This window comes from Echiichthys vipera (genome assembly GCF_963691815.1).
Source record: "Echiichthys vipera genome assembly, chromosome: 5".
NCBI classification, from domain to species: domain Eukaryota; kingdom Metazoa; phylum Chordata; class Actinopteri; order Perciformes; family Trachinidae; genus Echiichthys; species Echiichthys vipera.
The window spans coordinates 33,428,943-33,447,597 of NC_139830.1; the positions used below are offsets into that span (position 1 = coordinate 33,428,943).

The window sequence follows — 18,655 nt, forward strand, 5'->3', positions numbered from 1 at the left end:
CCTGAGGTACAGAGGAGGTTAGAGGAAGCTACCTTTGGGGGGCCAACCACACTGGGAGAGATCCCAGTCCAAGGTCGCAGGGAGCACCGCCACAGAGACCACCCCAACCCGGGCAGACAGGAGCCTCCGCACTTAGGTGCAGAGCCCTCTAGTCGCCCGGGCCGGAACTGTCCACGGGACAGCACCCGCCGCGGCCAGACCAGAGACAACTTCCAATCTGGCAGGCTCCCTGAGGAAACAATGGAGATTGAAAACTGTCGCCTAAAACAGTAAAGGGTTAAAATATGGAGGCTAAAAACATGAGGGACTTAAACATACAGCATAAAAGGCTAAAACATGAACTAGAACATAAAAGCATAAGAGCATAAGACATGAGAGGCCATAAAAAAATAAAAGCATGAAGGCTAAAACACAGAGATTAAAACAGTAAAAAAGGATTAAAAAAAGTTCTCTGATTAGCACTGCCTAAAAGAAATCAAAAAGAGTTAAGATTTCAATTAAAAGCCTAGTTAAAAAGATGGGTCTTAAGCCTCTTTTTAAAAACCTCAGGAGTCTCCGCGACCCTGAGGCTCTCCGGCAGGCTGTTCCACAGTCGGGGCCCATAACAACTGAAAGCCGCTTCCCCGTGCTTTTTTTAACTTACCTGTTGTATGGTTAAAAGGCCAGTGCCGGAGGACCTCAGGGTCCGCGGTGGCCGATAAGGTAAAAGCAAATCAGATCAACTTTAAAACTGGTGTTATGTGCTCCCGCCCTCTGGTCCTTGTCAGCACTCGTGCAGCTGAGTTTTTTATGTAATTTATCGAGAAAATAGCAAACATTGTTTCTTGAGTGTGATGAGAAGCTGCTCTGACTTATGTTAATTTAAATTGAATATTTTGGGGGTTTGGACTATTGGTCGGACAACACAAACAGTTTGATGGCATCACCTGGGACTCTTTTTTATTATTTGCTTTTTCTTAGGTATATACAATTTAGACTAGAAAACGTAAAATATCTGAATGCATTCAAATACAAATTAAAACAAGAACTAATAGAAAATACCTTCCAACATGTTGTTCTTTTTTCCAGCCATATATTTAACCAGGAGGAAATCTAATGTTCATCTCTATAGATGAACATAATAATTTCAATATCCAGTCGGGGAGCAGGCTGATAGATATTTTTACAGGATATTTTCTTCCTGATAAATCACAAATTTGATAAGTTTGTCTTACCTTTCTCCTTTTCTTTCCCATTGCATCTTTGGATTCTTTTTCACATCCTCATATTTGTCCCTTGTCACTCTAGATGGTTTTTGGGGCAACTGGTTTGACAAGTCACACTCTTCTTTCACAAGAGTATCTACAAGTAAATGAAGAACCTCTTACGTTGTGTACACAGCAGTGTTTTATATCTCTCTTGGTTTTCTGTTTCTGCAGGTGGCGCTATTTTTTCTGTCTGTTCAGCTTTAGTGGCTGCTCACTCTACAGTACCTCTGTCCTTCAAACATATTCTTTATTTTTTCGAACAAAATGATATACAGCGAGCGCTACTTCAGAAGCAGGTGTAAGAACTGTGCAGACCTCACACTTAAGGGAAATGTGTGTGTCAGAGTGAGCTGGGGTTGACAGTAGGTGTGACATTTGTTACATAAGTGTCAAACACCAAACTACCTCCATCAGGGGTGTATGAAAACCTGGCATGTGTGTGTGTGTGTGTGTGTGTGTGTGTGTGTGTGTGCGCGCGTGCGCGCGCGTGTGTGTGTGTGTGTGTGTGTGTGTGTGTGTGTAGGAGGGGGGGGGGGTAAAGACGGGAGTGCCTCCTGTGCTCCAGATGTGGACTTGACAAGTTTATTAGCCATTCCTGTGTTAAATAAACCCCATCCCTGAAGTGGGAGACAGAGAAAGGACTGATTCTACCCATTATGCCTCATTCTCCACGCCTGCTTATTCAAGCCTGCAAGAGCACCATCTGTCTCTGGGTCTCTCTGTCACTCTCTCTCTCTTTATAGCATACACACGCACTCTCTCTCTCTCTCACACACACACACACACACACACACACACACACACACACACACACACACACACACACACACACACACACACATACACACACACACACACACACACACACACACACACATACACACACACACACACACACACACACACACACACACACTCACACACACATATATATATATGGGTAGATCTTTAATCACAAAGTTGGTTGCTCGGTTAAATCCCCGGTTCCTCCTGTCCCCATGTCGAAGTGTCATTAAGCATGACACTGAACTCTAAGTCTTTCCCGATGGGCAGCCAGCACCTTGCATGACAGCTCCACTGCCTTTGGTATATGAATATGTGTGTGTGTGTGTGTGTGTGTGTGTGTGTGTGTGTGTGTGTGTGTGTGTGTGTGTGTGTTTGTGTGTGTGTGTGTGTGTGTGTGTGTGTGTGTGTGTGTGTGTGTGTGTGTGTGTGTGTGTGTGTGTGTGTGTGTGTGTGTGTGTGTGTGTGTGTGTGTGTGTGTGTGTGTGTGTGTGTGTGTGTGTGTGTGTGTGTGTGTGTGTGTGTGTGTGTGTGTGTGAATGAGAGGCAGAGGCAGTTGTAAATGGCTTTGTCTGTTAAGGGAGAAAGGCACTTTATAAATGCAGTCGATTTACCATTTACACACGCAGTTTACTGTGCACTTGCTTTTACACACACATTGTCATTGATGCTTTTGGCAATATTGTCCTTGTTACTCTCGTTCAATAAATTGAATTGAAGTGTAGTGAAAAAGAACATGGATTTTTTTTTTCTCTTACTCACTCATTCTGGATTCATTACACATAAAGTGAAATATTTCAAGCCTTTTTTTTGTTCTGATGATTTAGGCTCAGGGCTCATGAAAATCAAAAATCCAGTATCTCAAAATATTAGAATTTTTCATAAATTCATATTGTTGTCCAGTCTTCATCGGATAGAACAATTCCTCCTTCCTTTTCCCACTTTGTTTTAACATACGAGGTTGAGTGCATTTTAAGATTTAACAGACTCTTACACAAACATGAGATAATCTTGCCACCAGTGTCTGAGTTATATGCCTTCCTGAACAGCTCTATGAAACACCTACCTGTCTCAGACATGTTTTTCATCTTTAGACAAATGTAATGCCGCATCTGCAGGTACCGGTAAAAGTCATGCTTTTCTAATGAATGTTTCTCTTTAAGGGTTTCAAAACTGAGCAGTGTTCTTTCTTTCATTACATTACATATAGCTGTTATTCCTTTAGCTGTCCAGTCTTTGAATCTAGTATCCAATTTATTGGGTGTAAAGTCTGAGTCGTATGCACACCATTTAAGGATTTTACCATATGTGTTCTTTTATAATAGTTTTCCATGTTTTAAGAGTAGATTTCACCCATGGGTTATCAATAGTGTTTATGTGACTTTGTTGATTATTATCGGCTATGATTGCTTGTATGGGAATGGGAGACACGCTCTCCTCAATGCCTTTCCATTGGGCAGCATATGATGGGTTGCACCAGCATATCATAGCTCTCATCTGTGCTGCAAAATAATAATCTTTAGAAGAAGGTAAGCCCCATCCCCCCCTTTCTTTGACCAACTGTAGAGTTTTGAGACGAACCCTGGGTTTCTTACCTTGCCATATATATCTTGATAGCATTTTGTCCCATTCATCAAATTGTTTTTGGGTGAGTTCTATTGGTAGGGTTTGGAATAGGTACAACAGTCTGGGTAATATGTTCATTTTAATAGATTCAACTCTCGAGCTAAAACTAAGGAAAGGAATCAAATTCCACCTTGCTATGTCCTCCTTGATTTTTTTATGTAGAGGCAAGTAGTTGCAATCTGATAGTCTTGCCAGGTCTTTTGGTATATTGATGCTCAGGTACTTGAAAGACTATGTTTGCCATCTCAAGGGATATCTGTTTATAATTTCCCCTGGTGGGTTGTTATTATATGAAAGGAGTTGGGTTTTGTTTACATTAATTCTATATCCTCATAGTGGACCATATTGTTCAAATGACTGCATTCATTTAGGTAGACCTAAATGGTTGGTTGTCCTAGGTTGGTTGTCCTAGGTAAATCAAAATGTCGTCTGCATAGCACGCCAATTTATGCTCTCTACCCTTAATAATGATTCCCCTGATATCCTTGTTTTGTCTGATGTATTGCGCTAATGGTTCCAAATATAATGCGAAGAGTAGCGGTGACCATGCATATCCCTGTCTCGACCCTCTCTCTAAGGTAAAACTATTTGATAAATATCCATTGATTTTAATCCTGGCAGTGGGACTGTCATACAGTGCTTGTATGGTTTTAATAATTGTATCATGTAGACCAAATCTATGTAGAACTCTATAAAGGAAATCCCAACTAACGGAATCGAAGGCCTTTTCAGCATCCACGCTTATCACTATTGCCTCAATTAGATTTTTTTGTATATGATCCATAATGTGTAACGTCCTTCGAATATTGTCTTGTGTTTGCCGTTGTTGTATAAAACCTGTCTGATCATTATGTATCAATTTGGGTAGGAACTCCTCTAATCGTTTGGCCATGATGGAGGTAAATAATCTATAATCTACATTTAGGACAGATATTGGTCTAAACCACCCACATTCCATTCTATCTTTGCCTTCTTTTGGTATTGCTGAAATGATTGCCTCTTTCCAGCTGGGAGGCGTTTGTGCCTTTTTTAAAGCCCAGTTTAGTGTGGGGAGTAAGACAGGTGTTAATTCTTTCCTAAATTCCTTATACCACTCCGCTGTATAACCGTTTGAACCTGGTGACTTGCTTGATTTAAGTCTTCTAATTGCAACTGTTAGTTCACTTTCCGATATATCAGCAGTCAGCGCTTTATTTTCATCCTCATTTAGAGTAGGTAAGTCCAGAGAATTCAAGAAAGTATCAATTTGCGTCACGCTTCCCCCTGGGACTTTTGAATATAGAGTTTTGTAAAACACTTCGAAAGCTTCCTGAATCTCACTTATTTTATTCTTGGTAACTTTTGTTCTTGGATGCCTAATTTTATGAATATGATCTTTTATGATCTTTTCTTTAGGTTCCATGCCAATATCTTCATAGACTTAGTTCCACTTTCATAGTGTCTCTGTTTTAAAAATATTAGATTTTTCTATTATCGATTTCATTCCTAATTTTTTTAATTGCACTCAATATATCCTGAGACAGATTCAGTTTGTGTTTTCCTTCTAGTTCCTTCAACTTGTTTTGTAATGCCTCTAATGTTTTATGTCTCATTTTCTTCTTGTATGAGGACAATGATATAATTTTCCTTCTTAAAACAGCTTTGAGAGTATCCCACAGAATGGGAGGTGAGACCTCTTCATTATCGTTGAATTCTAGGTAGAGATTGATTTCTTTTTTAATTTGCTCTCTAAAGTGGGGGTCGTTCATCAAACTTGAGTTTAGTTTCCAATTATTATTCTTCAGTCGCAGGTTAAAGTCAACAGATAAGTATATAGGTGCATGGTCACTTAGATCTATTGTTCCAATTCCACAAGTGTTTGTTTTGCTTTTATCTTTTCCAAATGTTATAAAATAGTCTGTTCTCGTATACAGGGAGTGGGGGGCAGAGTAGTAAGTGTAATCCCTTCTGATCGGGAAAAGGTCCCTCCATATGTCAACCAGCCCGACTTCTTCAAAAAGTGTGTTAACCCTTCTGTGTATAGACTTTTTATCATGAATTTTCCTACTGGATGAGTCGAGCTTTGGTTGCAAATGTATATTTAAATCTCCTCCGCATATCAGAAGACCTTCTGTTATCTTGATTTTAGTGATTTTCAGAAAGAAATGAATGTCACTTCCTGGGGGTGCATATCCATTCATTAAAGTAACTGACTTCCCATCTATGTTCCCCCTTACAAAAATAAATCTGCCATCCTTATCCCCCATTTCAAATAATTTTTCAAAGTTTAATTTGCTTGAGATGAGAATAGCAACACCTCTCCTATGTCCTGATTTGTATGAAGAAAAAAACAGACTGGTGAAGCCCATCCTCTTTAGTTTGGCATGTTCTTTGTCATTCAGATGAGTTTCCTGTAAATATACCTTACAACAAAGAAAACTTAGCATATCTACTCCCTGAACAAACCAGAAACAAGATCTATAAGAGAACAAAACAAAAAAAAAGGTTAGATTCCAAGGCTGGGGTCTCTAGTTGAGCTAGAAGGAACATCTAGCTGAGGGGGAAAGCCTCTCTTACCCGTAGGCTGAGGGGCCCCTTTGCAGCTCCCGAAAGGAAAAGAAAAGTCTCTGTCCATTACACAGAATGGGCTTCCCTGTGCATTCCTCCCATGTATACATTCTCATTTAGATTGGGGAAAGGAGTGGATTCAAAAGGGAACCATGACTGGATATGCATTTCTCAAGTTCTGTACACCGTCTATTTTAGATGCTGTTTAACTCACCAACACTTATAAAGTTAGTCAGAGCTCACAGCTCTTCTGGATGGGGCTAGTGCTGTCTCCTGAAAGCTCGCAGTCTCTCCCTGATGCTCTTCTCTCATCCCTCTCCCGTCTCCCGCTGTCTCTGGGTGTAATCACACTGACAGGTAGACCTCTATCCTTCATATCTGTAGTCGCCTCCTCCGCTGTCTGGTAGAGCCGCACCCCGTCTTCATAAAACACTCGCAGTTTAGCGGGGAACGGAGTCTGGGAGCGGATCTTTCTCTGCTTCAAAACTCGCTTTGCCTCAGAGTATTCCTTGCGCTTCTGCAGGACTGCTGGTGGGTAGTCTTGGTCAAAATATATTAATCTCCCGTTGAAAAGCACCTTCTTCTTTCCCCAAGCTTTACGTAGAATCTCTTCCTTGGTTTTGTAGCGGAGGAATTTGATGATGATTGACCGTGGTTTGTCTTCTCTGTCCCCGGGAGGTCTCGGGCGAGTGCCCGGTGTGCTCTCTCTATGTCCAGGCTCGTAGTCTGGGGTATCTCCAACGTGTCCCGTAGTAAATTCTCCATGAACTCCACCATAGCCGACCCCTCTGCTCCTTCTGGGACATTGTATACCCTCAAATTTTCTCGTCGAGACCTCCCCTCTTGATCGAGAAGTTTATTTTCTTGTTGGTTTATCACTTTTATCATCTTGTTTAGCACCTGTTCCACGTTTTGAACACGGTCTTCCGTCTTTTCAATTCGTGTCTCTGCCTCCGCTATTTTTCGATTAACATTGGTGAGCTCGGATTTAATATCGTTCAGTTGTTGCTTTGTGTCTTTGCGGAAGTCACGTATCTCCTCCAGAACTTTTGCTATATTTGCAAAGTCATTTAGATTAGTGCTAGCAGTGAGGCTAGCGTTAACTTCATTCAGCTCATCTTGTACCTCTCCAGGTGAGCTGTTCTCCGCATTTTCTTCGTTTGCTCGTTCTCCGGCGGCGCTTTTTTTGCTTCCATCCTTTTTTCCCTTTGTTGCCCCACTTGCCAGTTCAAGTATTATCCCAGTTTTTTAAATGAGATGATTTAACGGGGCGAAGTTATTCTTTCTTCGTGGGAGCTGTTGGTTTAGGCTGCCATTCGGTGTGATGACGTCACCGGAACCTTTATAGGCTTATTTATCTCATCTCATCTCATCTTCATCCGCTTATCCGGGGTCGGGTCGCGGGGGCAGCAGCTTTAGCAGGGGACCCCAAACTTCCCTTTCCCGGGCCACATTAACCAGCTCTAACTGGGGGATCCTGAGGCGTTCCCAGGCCAGTGTGGATATATGATCTCTCCACCTAGTCCTGGGTCTTCCCTGAGGCCTCCTCCCAGCTGGACGTGCCTGGAACACCTCCCTAGGGAGGCGTCCAGGGGGCATCCTTACTAGATGCCCGAACCACCTCAACTGGCTCCTTTCAATGCTAAGGAGCAGCGGCTCTACTCCGAGTTCCTCACGGATGGCTGAACTTCTCACCCTATCTCTAAGGGAGACTCCAGCCACCCTCCTGAGAAAACCCATTTCGGCCGCTTGTACCCGCGACCTTGTTCTTTCGGTCATGACCCAGCTTTCATGACCATAGGTGAGGGTAGGAACGAAGATTGACCGGTAGATCGAGAGCTTTGCCTTTCAGCTCAGTTCTCTTTTCGTCACAACGGTGCGGTAGAGTGACTACAACACCGCCCCATCTGCTCCGATTCTCCGGCCAAACTCACGCTCCATCGTCCCCTCACTCGTGAACATGATCCCGAGGTACTTGAACTCCTTCACTTGGGGTAAGGACTCATTCCCTACCTGGAGTAAGCAATCCACCGGTTTCCCGCTAAGAGCCATGGCCTCAGATTTAGAGGTGCTGATCCTCATCCCAGCCGTTTCACACTCGGCTGCGAACCGATCCAGTGAGTGCTGAAGGTCACTGACCGACGATGCCATCAGGACCACATCATCTGCGAAAAGCAGAGACGAGATCCTCAGCCCACCGAACTGCAACCCCTCCCCACCACGACTACGCCTTGATATCCTGTCCATGAAAATCATGAACAGGATTGGTGACAAAGCGCACCCCTGGCGGAGGCCAACCCCCACCGGAAACGAATCAGACTTACTGCTGAGGATCCGGACACAGCTCTCGCTTTGGGTGTACAGAGATTGGATGGCCCACAGAAGTGACCCCCTCACCCCATACTCCCGCAGCACCTCCCACAGTATCTCCCGAGGAACCCGGTCATATGCCTTCTCCAGATCCACAAAACACATGTAGACTGGATGAGCATACTCCCAGGCCCCCTCCAGGATCCTTGCGAGAATGAAGAGCTGGTCCGTTGTTCCATGTCCAGGACGGAATCCACATTGTTCCTCTTCAATCTGAGGTTCGACTATAGGACGAACCCTCCTTTCCAGCACCTTGGAGTAGACATTACCAGGGAGGCTGAGTAGTGTGATACCCCTGTAATTGGCACACACCCTCTGGTCCCCCTTTTTAAAAAGAGGAACCACCACCCCGGTCTGCCACTCCCTTGGCACTGTCCCAGACTTCCACGCAATGTTGAAGAGACGTGTCAACCAAGACAGCCCCTCCAAACCCAAAGCTTTCAGCATTTCTGTACGAATCTCATCAACCCCTGGGGCTTTGCCACTTTGGAGTTGTTTGACTACCTCAGTGACTTCCGCCAGGGATATTGACAATGATTCCCCATCAGCCACCAGCTCTGCCTCTACAAAAGAGGGCGTGTTAGTCGGATTAAGGAGTTCCTCAAAGTGCTCCTTCCACCGCCCGATTACCTCATCGGCTGAGGTCACCAGCGTCCCGTCTTTACTGTAAACAGCTTGGACGGTTCCCCGTTTCCCCCTCCTGAGATGTCGAATGGTTTTCCAGAAGCACCTTGGTGCCGCCCGAAAGTCCTTCTCCATGGCTTCTCCAAACTCCTCCCACACCCGCTGCTTTGCCTCTGACACAGCAGAGGCTGCAGCCCTTCTGGCCTGTCGGTACCTTGCAACTGCCTCCGGAGTCTTCTGGGATAGCATATCCCGGAAGACCTCCCTCTTCAGTCGGACAGCTTCCCTGACCACCGGTGTCCACCACGGTGTTCGAGGGTTACTGCCCCTTGAGGCACCTAAGACCTTGAGGCCACAGCTCACCGCTGCAGCTTCAGCAATGGAAGCTTTGAACATTGCCCACTCCGGTTCAATGCCCCCAAACTCCACAGGGATGCCAGAAAAGCTCCGCCGGAGGTGTGAGTTGAAGATCTCTCGGACAGGGGCCTCCTCCAGACGTTCCCAGTTCACCCGCACTACTCGTTTGGGTTTACCTGGTCTGTCCAGAATCTTCCCCCATCCTCTGATCCAACTCATCACTAGATGGTGATCAGTTGACAGCTCTGCCCCTCTCTTCACCCGAGTGTCCAAAACATACGGCCTCAGATCAGATGATACGATCACAAAATCGATCATCGACCTTTGGCCTAGGGTGCTCTGGTACCACGTACACTTATGAGCATCCTTATGTTCGAACATGGTGTTAGTTATAGATAATCCGTGACTAGCACAGAAGTCTAATAACTGACAACCACTCGGATTTAGATCAGGGAGGCCGTTCCTCCCAATCACGCCTCTCCAGGTGTCTCCATAATTGCCCACGTGGGCGTTGAAGTCTCCCAGCAGAACTATGGAGTCCCCTACCGGAGCCCCATGCAGGACTCCATTCAGGGTCTCCAAGAAGGCCGAATACTCTGAACTGCTGTTCGGTTTATATGCACAAACAACAGTCAGAGTTTTCCCCCCTACCACCGTAAGGAGGCGACCCTCTCGTCCACCGGGGTGAACTTCAACACCGCGGCGCTCAGCCGGGGGTTTGTGAGTATCCCCACACCTGCCCGGCGCCTCACACCCTGGGCAACTCCAGAGAAGAATAGTGTCCAACCCCTATCCAGGGGTACGGTTCCAGAACCAAGACTGTGTGTGGAGGTAAGCCCCACCAGATCTAACTGGTAGCGCTCCACCTCCCGCACAAGCTCCGGCTCCTTCCCCAACAGAGAGGTGACATTCCACGTCCCAAGAGCCTGCTTCTGCTGCCCGTGTCTGGTCCGTCGAGGCCCCTCACCTTCACTGCCACCCGTGCAGCAGCGCACCCGACCTAAGTGGTTCCTCCTGCGAGTGGTGGGCCCACAGGATGAGGCTTAATTATGTAAATAGTTAATGTTAATATGTGGTTCACTGTGTGCCTCGACTGTCAGTCAGCTTTGATTATTAAAATTCCTGTCTGATAGCTGCATCAGTGTCATTTCTTCTACACTTTTGAAGGAAATCATTATGTAGAAAACATTTAATTTTTTAGAGAGACTTTATGCACAAAATATTATTTGATCTGATGTTTATTCTGAATTTAAAAGAACTATGACTTGGATGAGTGTTATGCCACAATAATCCCAGAGGATAGCACTTAAAAGCATTTCTAAAAACCCCTATATCCAATGTGGTCATCAACGGAAACAACAAACACAATACATACAAAAAATATGAAACCATGGAAACAAACAAGTCCATGCCCATGGTTCAAACCTCCTCACTTAAAAGTGAATCATTAGCTCTCCCCACAGAGCTGCCTTAGCTTCTGTTTTTTAAATAGTCTTTGTTTGGCATCAATGTTTCAGATGTCATCATTGGGTATAACGTCATATAACCAAGTGTGTTTGTGTGTTCTCTCAGCGATGCCCCCAGGAAGCCCCGGCCCAATCACCCGTCACGAGTCATCAGACAGCCTGGCGTCGGACCACAGTTGTCAGGAGGATGAGGAGTGGCTCTCTCAGGTCAGATCTCTGCCTCTACCAACATTACTGTGACATGAAGTTAGTCGGCGACAAGCAGACAGATGATTAAAATTACCTGAAAATCAGTGAGATCACACCTAGGGTTTGCTTGCTGTGCTCTCCCATATTGCGTTTACATGCTGTTTTAAAACCTGAATATATTTGGGTTAAGGTCATACCCAATTTTCCCAATTTTTTTTACTGAATTCTGCAGACAAGTACACAGGAAAAAAAAGTATGGTAGTTGTACAGTGCGTCTGCTTCAAGGTGAAAAAACGCAGACACAAACAGAAAAACCCCAACATGAATCCTGCTATCCCTCCCAACAACCCACGTCAAACACAGTCACAATAACCTCCCTCCGTCCTTCATCGTGATGACCAGCCTGGCAGGGAACAGCAGCGTGGGTCTGAAGCCCCGGTGTTAAAGCTCCAACATCACCTCTCTGTATTTCTGGCGCTCTTCCACCACCTCCAGTGCATAATCCTTGTATATGGCGATAGGGGAGCCTCTGTACTGCAGTTTCCCTCTCCTGGCGCAGGCTTCGCGTATGATTTTCTCTTTCCCCTGATAATGACTGCTCGTGGTTTCTGCCCTGGCCTTGGTTACTCGGACAGCGTGCGGTGAGCCCTGTCACATTCTGGCGGTGATTCCAGAAAGCCCTCGCCGAAGCAGCTTCGGGAAGAAGGCCGTCGGCCACAGACCCTCCACTGCTTCAGGCAGTCCAATCACACGGAGATCATGGCACCGGTTGCAGGACTTCAGTTCGCTGACTTTAGCCAGAAGTTTAACGTTGCTCTTTGTTAGCGTGGCACAGAAGGTCCCCAGCGTTAGCAGATGCTCATCTTGTAGTTTTTGCTTTTACCTCGAGGGAGCCTATCTTCTGAGCGTGGTCAGACACTGTGGCGTGGTTGGGTCCAGCTTTGCTTCAAGCGTTGAAATGGAGGTTTTGAGATTGGCGGAGAGGGCTTTGAACTCAGCGGAGAGAGCTGCATGGTGCTGCTCCAAAAGGTTAGTTCCTTCTCTGCGGGGCTGTCCTTCGTCTTATACAGTCTGTCTGGTAGTATGCGTCGGCATATTTAGGTGGTGTATCCGTCTAACAAGATGAATATACCTAACTATTTGTAGTGACTTTCAGGGTCCTAAAATGTGAAATTATCTAAAGTTGTGGGAGCAAGACTCAACCTGTGTCTACTCCATCTCAGCCAAACCGGAAGTGATACCCCGGTTTCTTAAACACCATGTAATCACCGTAACCCGGATAAAATCGTGGTTCTCATACCCCGGTTAACAGACCTAGATAACTCCTTCAGTAACCTGATTATTCGGGCATGTAAAGTCCAGGTGAACTGGAAAAAAGGCTGTATTCAGTCCAGCTGTATGTTGGCGGAGCACCACCTACTGTACCGGAGGTCGAGTTATTCCGTCATTTTCCCATTCAACCCCTGCTCATGTATACGAGGGGAACTTCAATAATCCGATCATTCCCTTAACCGGGGTAAGTCCATTTTCGGGTTGCTGATGTGCATCTAAACGCACTGTCTGCTTACCGAAGACTGCTGATTCCGGAGAAAATAGTTGAGAGTTTGATTGTGACCGTGATTGCCGATTTTTTTTTTAATATCAAGGTTTAACTACCTGTTATTCTACGTCCCAGGTTTGCACAACAAAGTGGAAGTTGGCCCTTTTTGTTACACAAAACAAAACTATTTGTGGCGTTTCAGAACAGGAGGAAAGAAGCTGTTCTGTAGTCCAGAGGTGGTATGGCAAAAGATTGTCTTTAAATATCCTTTGGGCTCTGCACAGGCACCTTACCTCCCCTTACCAGATTTGATGGGCACCAGTGATGTTCTTGGTGGTTCAATAACTTGCTGTAGAGCCCTCCTTTCCTGGGCCATGCACACACCATGTTCAATTATAATTCTTACAGTCAGGATGCTTTCTAGTGCTCCTCTTGGAATGTTGATATGCCTTTGTTTAGTTTGAGTTTGCTAGTCAGTGTCTAGATAGTTTTAGTGTGAGTTGCCATTTCTCCCTTTCTTCCTTCTCTGGCAAAACATACATTTGAAAAACTCAACAACAATGTGTCTTTCCAGAAATCATGACCTGCTTGCTCAAGATTATCCACAGACCTTGATGTTTCATCTAGGAACTATTTACTATCTACCAAGCTACACCCACCAACTGTATCACTGCAGTGGGAAGTTTATACATTCCCTATAGTATCGCATATCATATCACAAATAGATACTTAAAAACTGTTAAGCCCTTTCCACTGCCCTCAAGTGGCCAAACTGCATTAATTGTAGGTATAAGGCATAATCTAATCAGGATTTATTAGATGAAGATGAAATTTGAGAGAATCAAATAATATTTCATCTTTGAGAGTTTGAGAGGATAAATTGGATTGTGGTTGGGACATTCCATCCCATATCAAGTGTAAAGTATGCCTTTTGATCTGAAATCGAGTCTTAGCAATCCAAATACCCAATGTGTCACTGCAAGGATTCAGTTTTCATTGTATTCTACATTTACAGGATCTTGTATATATTTATATTTCCAAAAACAATATTTGGATCTTAATTCTTTAGATTCATACACACATTCCTCTTGCCCAGTTAAATAGGATCGCATATTTTTTGGATTCGTCCTTAACACAAATGCCATTCTACATTTCTTTCCGAAATGGTTACAGTATTTGGTCAAGCCATGCTAGAAAAATCCAGTTCGCACACACTGGTCTTTTCAGCTTGGTTAACCCTCAATGCACTCATCTCTGGTGTCGGCAGGTAACCCACTACATTTTCACCATCAATAATTCCACTGCATGCATAATTGATTGGTTAAAATGCACCCCACTTAGCTTGCAGTGGCCTTGGTCCATATCTGCCATGATAGTTTTCCAGGAGAAAAACTATCCATTGCACTAACCTAGATTTTTGGAGACTTCCTAGAGCAGTGGTAGTGATGTATTCTTCAGTGGTCGGAAATGTAATGGTACAAGTTCTCAGACCTTAGCATTTACCTAAGATTATTTGGAAGCAGCTCATGTGGAAGAGACTATCAATAAATTTAGGATAAACGGGCACAACCAAAAGGAAACAGGATTGCAGATTTGGCATACAGGGTAGTTTTCAGTTCCTCCACATTTTTTGGAAAGATTATAGCATATCAAGCACAATAGCTGGGCGAATTTAGAAATGCTTATCGTGTATAGGCAGGCATTAGAGCCTAAATACTGCTATGTGGATTTCATTATATCATATCAGTGGCCTTTATTAGATTATCAGCAGACATTTTGGCGTTGAGTTGGGATTTAGAATCGATCGGCAATCCCCCTAATGAAATGTGAGGTTTGGTACCTTCCATGTCAGTGCTTCATAACAATGGGCCATTTTCTGGCTACCTGTGTTAGTTTTCCTCCTGCTGGCTGTCTGTGGACAACAAAGCAAAGAGCTACATCATGAATCCATTTGATCCTGAAGTGTGTATTGGTATCCATATTTGTACGACTCACAGACTGTATATAACGGCTTGACAGCGTCCCAAAAGTGAAGCTTAAACATCTGGATCGCCCCCGGGTGGCTGGCTGCAACATATATCATAAGTCTCACCCCCTCCATGTAGTTGGATGGGACATGGCCCAAACTAAAAAGTCAAAGTACAACTCAAATAATTTGTTACCAAAAATGTTTTCTGTCATTGATGTTTTAAATTTGTGTGATAAGATTTGTTTTAATTAGTTACATGATGCTATAAAAATAGGATGAAACATCATGATTGAGCGCTGTGATCAACTAGCGATAGGCCGGGTGTATGGACAGGACTTCTTTGACGTGGCTGTGCCTAATCACTACTGCACAAACTCAAAAAAATTACACAATTACACAATTTGTCAGTGCCAGTATCTGGGATATTTTGGCTTCACTTTTGTACAGGGGGTTGAAGTGGAGACACATTGTCCATCTTTATATACAGTCCGTGGTACGAATGATCGCGTTGAGACAACAAAATGCAGAGGTCTCAGAGAGATACCAGTGAGACTGCACTGAAGGCTGCCTTTCCACCCGCCTTTGAGGATTGCCTTTCAAAACAGGAATAAACACTTTTGTCTTTAGACATGGTCAGACGACCTATCCTAAAACCTAGTTCATTTTAGCATGCTCAGACTTTATACTACTTTTACCTCTGATAAAAACTTGATGTGGTAAAATCCGCTGCAGTTGTACAGACAAACATCTGCTGTGACGTTGAACCGTTGAATGTTTGTGAGGGGAAAAAAAAGAATATTACCCATTAGTTCGCTTGATCTAGCTTGGTGCCCAGTCTAGAGAGGGTATAGGCTGTAAGGGCAAATCTGAGACATGGCATTGGCTCTGTCCGTCGAGATGGAAAAGGGAGGGGGTTGATGACACTGGACTGTAACATCTGGACCCTCCCGCTGCAGAGAGAGCACAATGGCAGATGTTTAGTTGTGTGACTGGGCATGACATAGATGGTGTTAACTGGCACACACACCCACAGTGACAATCCTCCTCTCCTTCTGTGGCCTAATTTGCGCAGCTGTGAAAGACCACCTATATCTAAGCGTGTAAATACATATGCATATGAATATATGTGTATAAACACAGACACACAGAAGATTTAAGGGCGTAAGCTCTCACTCTTGTCAGATGTTGGCACCTGGCAGCCAGAGTGGAGTGAGACTCTGAGCTGAGAGCTGGGCTGAGGCGAGAGACGAATACGTACAGGGTAAAGATAATGAAATGTGAACTGTGAGACACCAAGAGGCGTGTTAAGTGCTGCAGGGAGTTGAAAAGTCAGAGTTAGTGTGGGAGAGCAGTGAAAGCGCGAGTCTAACGCAGGAGATGGTTAGTCTGTAAATTCAAGGCAAAGAGGAGATGGAGAATGAAGGAGGCAGTAATAGTCCGATGTGTCTGAGTCATCCACGCTGTAGTCCTCTCCTATTCTACAGCATTAGTGCCACTCAGCTCAGGCACCCATGGACCTCCTGCCATGCTAGCGCCATCTTTTTCTCCCGGTAGGCCTTACTTCAGCACCACTGCCATGCTGCTGCTGTTGTCACACTTCCATTAATCCTCTGTAAAGGGGTCCCATCATGTTCCCAGCACTCCCCACACACTTACAATCTTGACGAGTTCTGACAACATCCCCAGACTTTAAGTCGTGCAGCGTCAATAACCTGACTCTCTCCAGATGACTTTCGTTCCGCCATGCTTCTTGTTGACTCCGCCTAGCTCCACTCAACGATCTTGGATTACTCCATAGCCGAGTGACTTCAGGGTCCGCAAAAATGGTCAAGCCAATCAGGACCGCCGGGTGAGAAAGCAGGTGTCGACATCGTGCTGCTTTTTCATCCCTGTTGTCCAATCTAGCGAATATTTCTTCTTTAAAAGAACACCAGAGAACGGCTCTGAAGGCTTTTGTTGGTGGAAATCATGTCGGCTGTTCTGTTTTGGTTTTCCCTGCGTCGCTCTCATCAGCGTCACAGGTTGGGTTTGATGTAAGTGGTTGAAGTTGCACGTCAGTAAAGATGACAGACAAGTGGTTTATCCAATCACATGCAAGGCCCAACCTCCTGAAATCGGTTCCCAGTCGAGCGATGCCAGATGGATGTGTGAAGCAAGGCGGAACGAAATTCAACTGCCGAGAGTCAGGTTACGTCTAATCCACTGATGACGACTCCTCCAGAAAACTGCCAGCACTCTATCCTTCACTAACTACTGATGGATTAGTAGAGGAAAGTATGTCTAAAGAGCGATACCAATGGGTCTTTTGGTTGGCAATGTCGTCGAGTCGGTTGTTTTGCCGGTTAGTCCTCCACTTTGGTCCGGACTAGAATAACTCAACAACTTTATGGATTGCCATGACATTTAGTTCACACATGCATGGCTCTCAGTTGATAAATCATTATGACCCTTTTGATAGCCTGACTTTTCTTCCTGGATTGCCATGAAAATCCTCAGGATTAATTCCAATAACTTAAGTGATCCTATACATTTTTATCCAGCACCGTCATCAGGTCAAAATTTACAATTGTGCCATACTTTGATTAATGACTAAATTATTTAATACCTGCAAAACTGATGGCACTCCCATGAGCCTCAGCTGTACTCAGATGATGTCAGTTAGTTATTTGTTAGCTGACTAACATGATAAACTATGACAATGAACATAAACATTACCTTCTAAGACACCTGCATTATAGAGAGCTGAAATAAAAGTCAGCATGTTAACATTGTCATTGTGAGCATGTTAGCATGCTAGTGTTAGAATGTAGCTTTGACAAGCCAAAAACTCTGTGAAACTCAAGCATTGCTGAATAAGTTCCAACGTCTACTATTCTCTCTCCTCACTAAACTTTACCTTTGTATTCTCAGGTGGAAATTGTGACCCATACAGGGCCCCACCGGCGCCTGTGGATGGGCCCCCAGTTTCAGTTTAAGACCATTCACCCTTCGGGCCAGACCACAGTCATCTCTTCCTCATCCTCAGTCCTTCAGTCCCAGGGCCCCACTGATGTTCAACAGCCCCTATTAGACTTTGACACAGATGACCTGGACCTACACAGCCTAAGGTACTTTAAAACTGTCAAAATAATCTGCCCAATAGTAAAAATCTCGGTTTAAAGGTACATTAGGCTAGATTTTGATAGAAGAATGCACACTGTCATCAGTCTATATTAGAAGTATCTTTGCAAAGAGGGTTTGCAAAAGAAACATACACTTTGCAAAAGAAACATACTACTTTTTTTAATAAAGTATGAGGTGGTGACCGTAATTTACAAGAAATTAGCCTAACAAGAGCAAATATAAGAATAATGTTCTTATAAACATGCATTTTTACCACAATTATCCCTTGAGTGTAGGCAGCTTTTACACTTAATTACTAAACTAAAAACCCAAATCCCCCCTTGCGGGTTCCTGGAATCAGATCCAGTCAGATAGGCATCAGAAGCCTTTAGATGTCACTGTATGTATGTAGTGATTTACATCTGCTGTATGTGTGCAGGATCCAGCCAGTACGTTCAGAGCCAGTTAGCATGCCCGCCTCGTCACGGTTGGTGGCTGATCGTAGAGGACAGTCCAACATCATGGACACAGGATCAGGTAGGAAAGTTTATTGGTTCACTCCACTGTTTTTGAATATTTGGTCTTCTGCTTTGTGATACATGTTTGGTTCTTCCTCTCAGTCTCCTACATGTTTCATTCAGACTTAGTTCATTCTACTACGTCCACCTTACTGAAGTCTCTCATTGTCAATCACATCAGTTGAGACTCTGTTGTGGTACTGTCTATGTGATCAATGTTTGAGTCATGTTTAGGTCATTCACACTCAATATTATGAATTTTCACACAAAAAATTATGAATGAAATAGACATAGACTTGATTTAGCTCGGTTTCACT

The 18,655-nt window shown here is 44.2% G+C and overlaps 1 protein-coding gene across 2 annotated transcripts in view; it reads left to right on the top strand.

The window, feature by feature from the left end:
- bcas3 (BCAS3 microtubule associated cell migration factor) overlaps positions 1 to 18,655 on the top strand; it is a 555,891-nt gene that overhangs the window by 219,644 nt on the left and 317,592 nt on the right. For both annotated transcript variants that reach the window (XM_083914409.1, XM_083914410.1), the window contains 3 exons: positions 11,127 to 11,227; positions 17,629 to 17,825; positions 18,260 to 18,357. In XM_083914409.1, the coding sequence (XP_083770535.1) occupies positions 11,127 to 11,227; positions 17,629 to 17,825; positions 18,260 to 18,357 (396 nt within the window). The remainder of the gene's footprint in view (positions 1 to 11,126; positions 11,228 to 17,628; positions 17,826 to 18,259; positions 18,358 to 18,655) is intronic.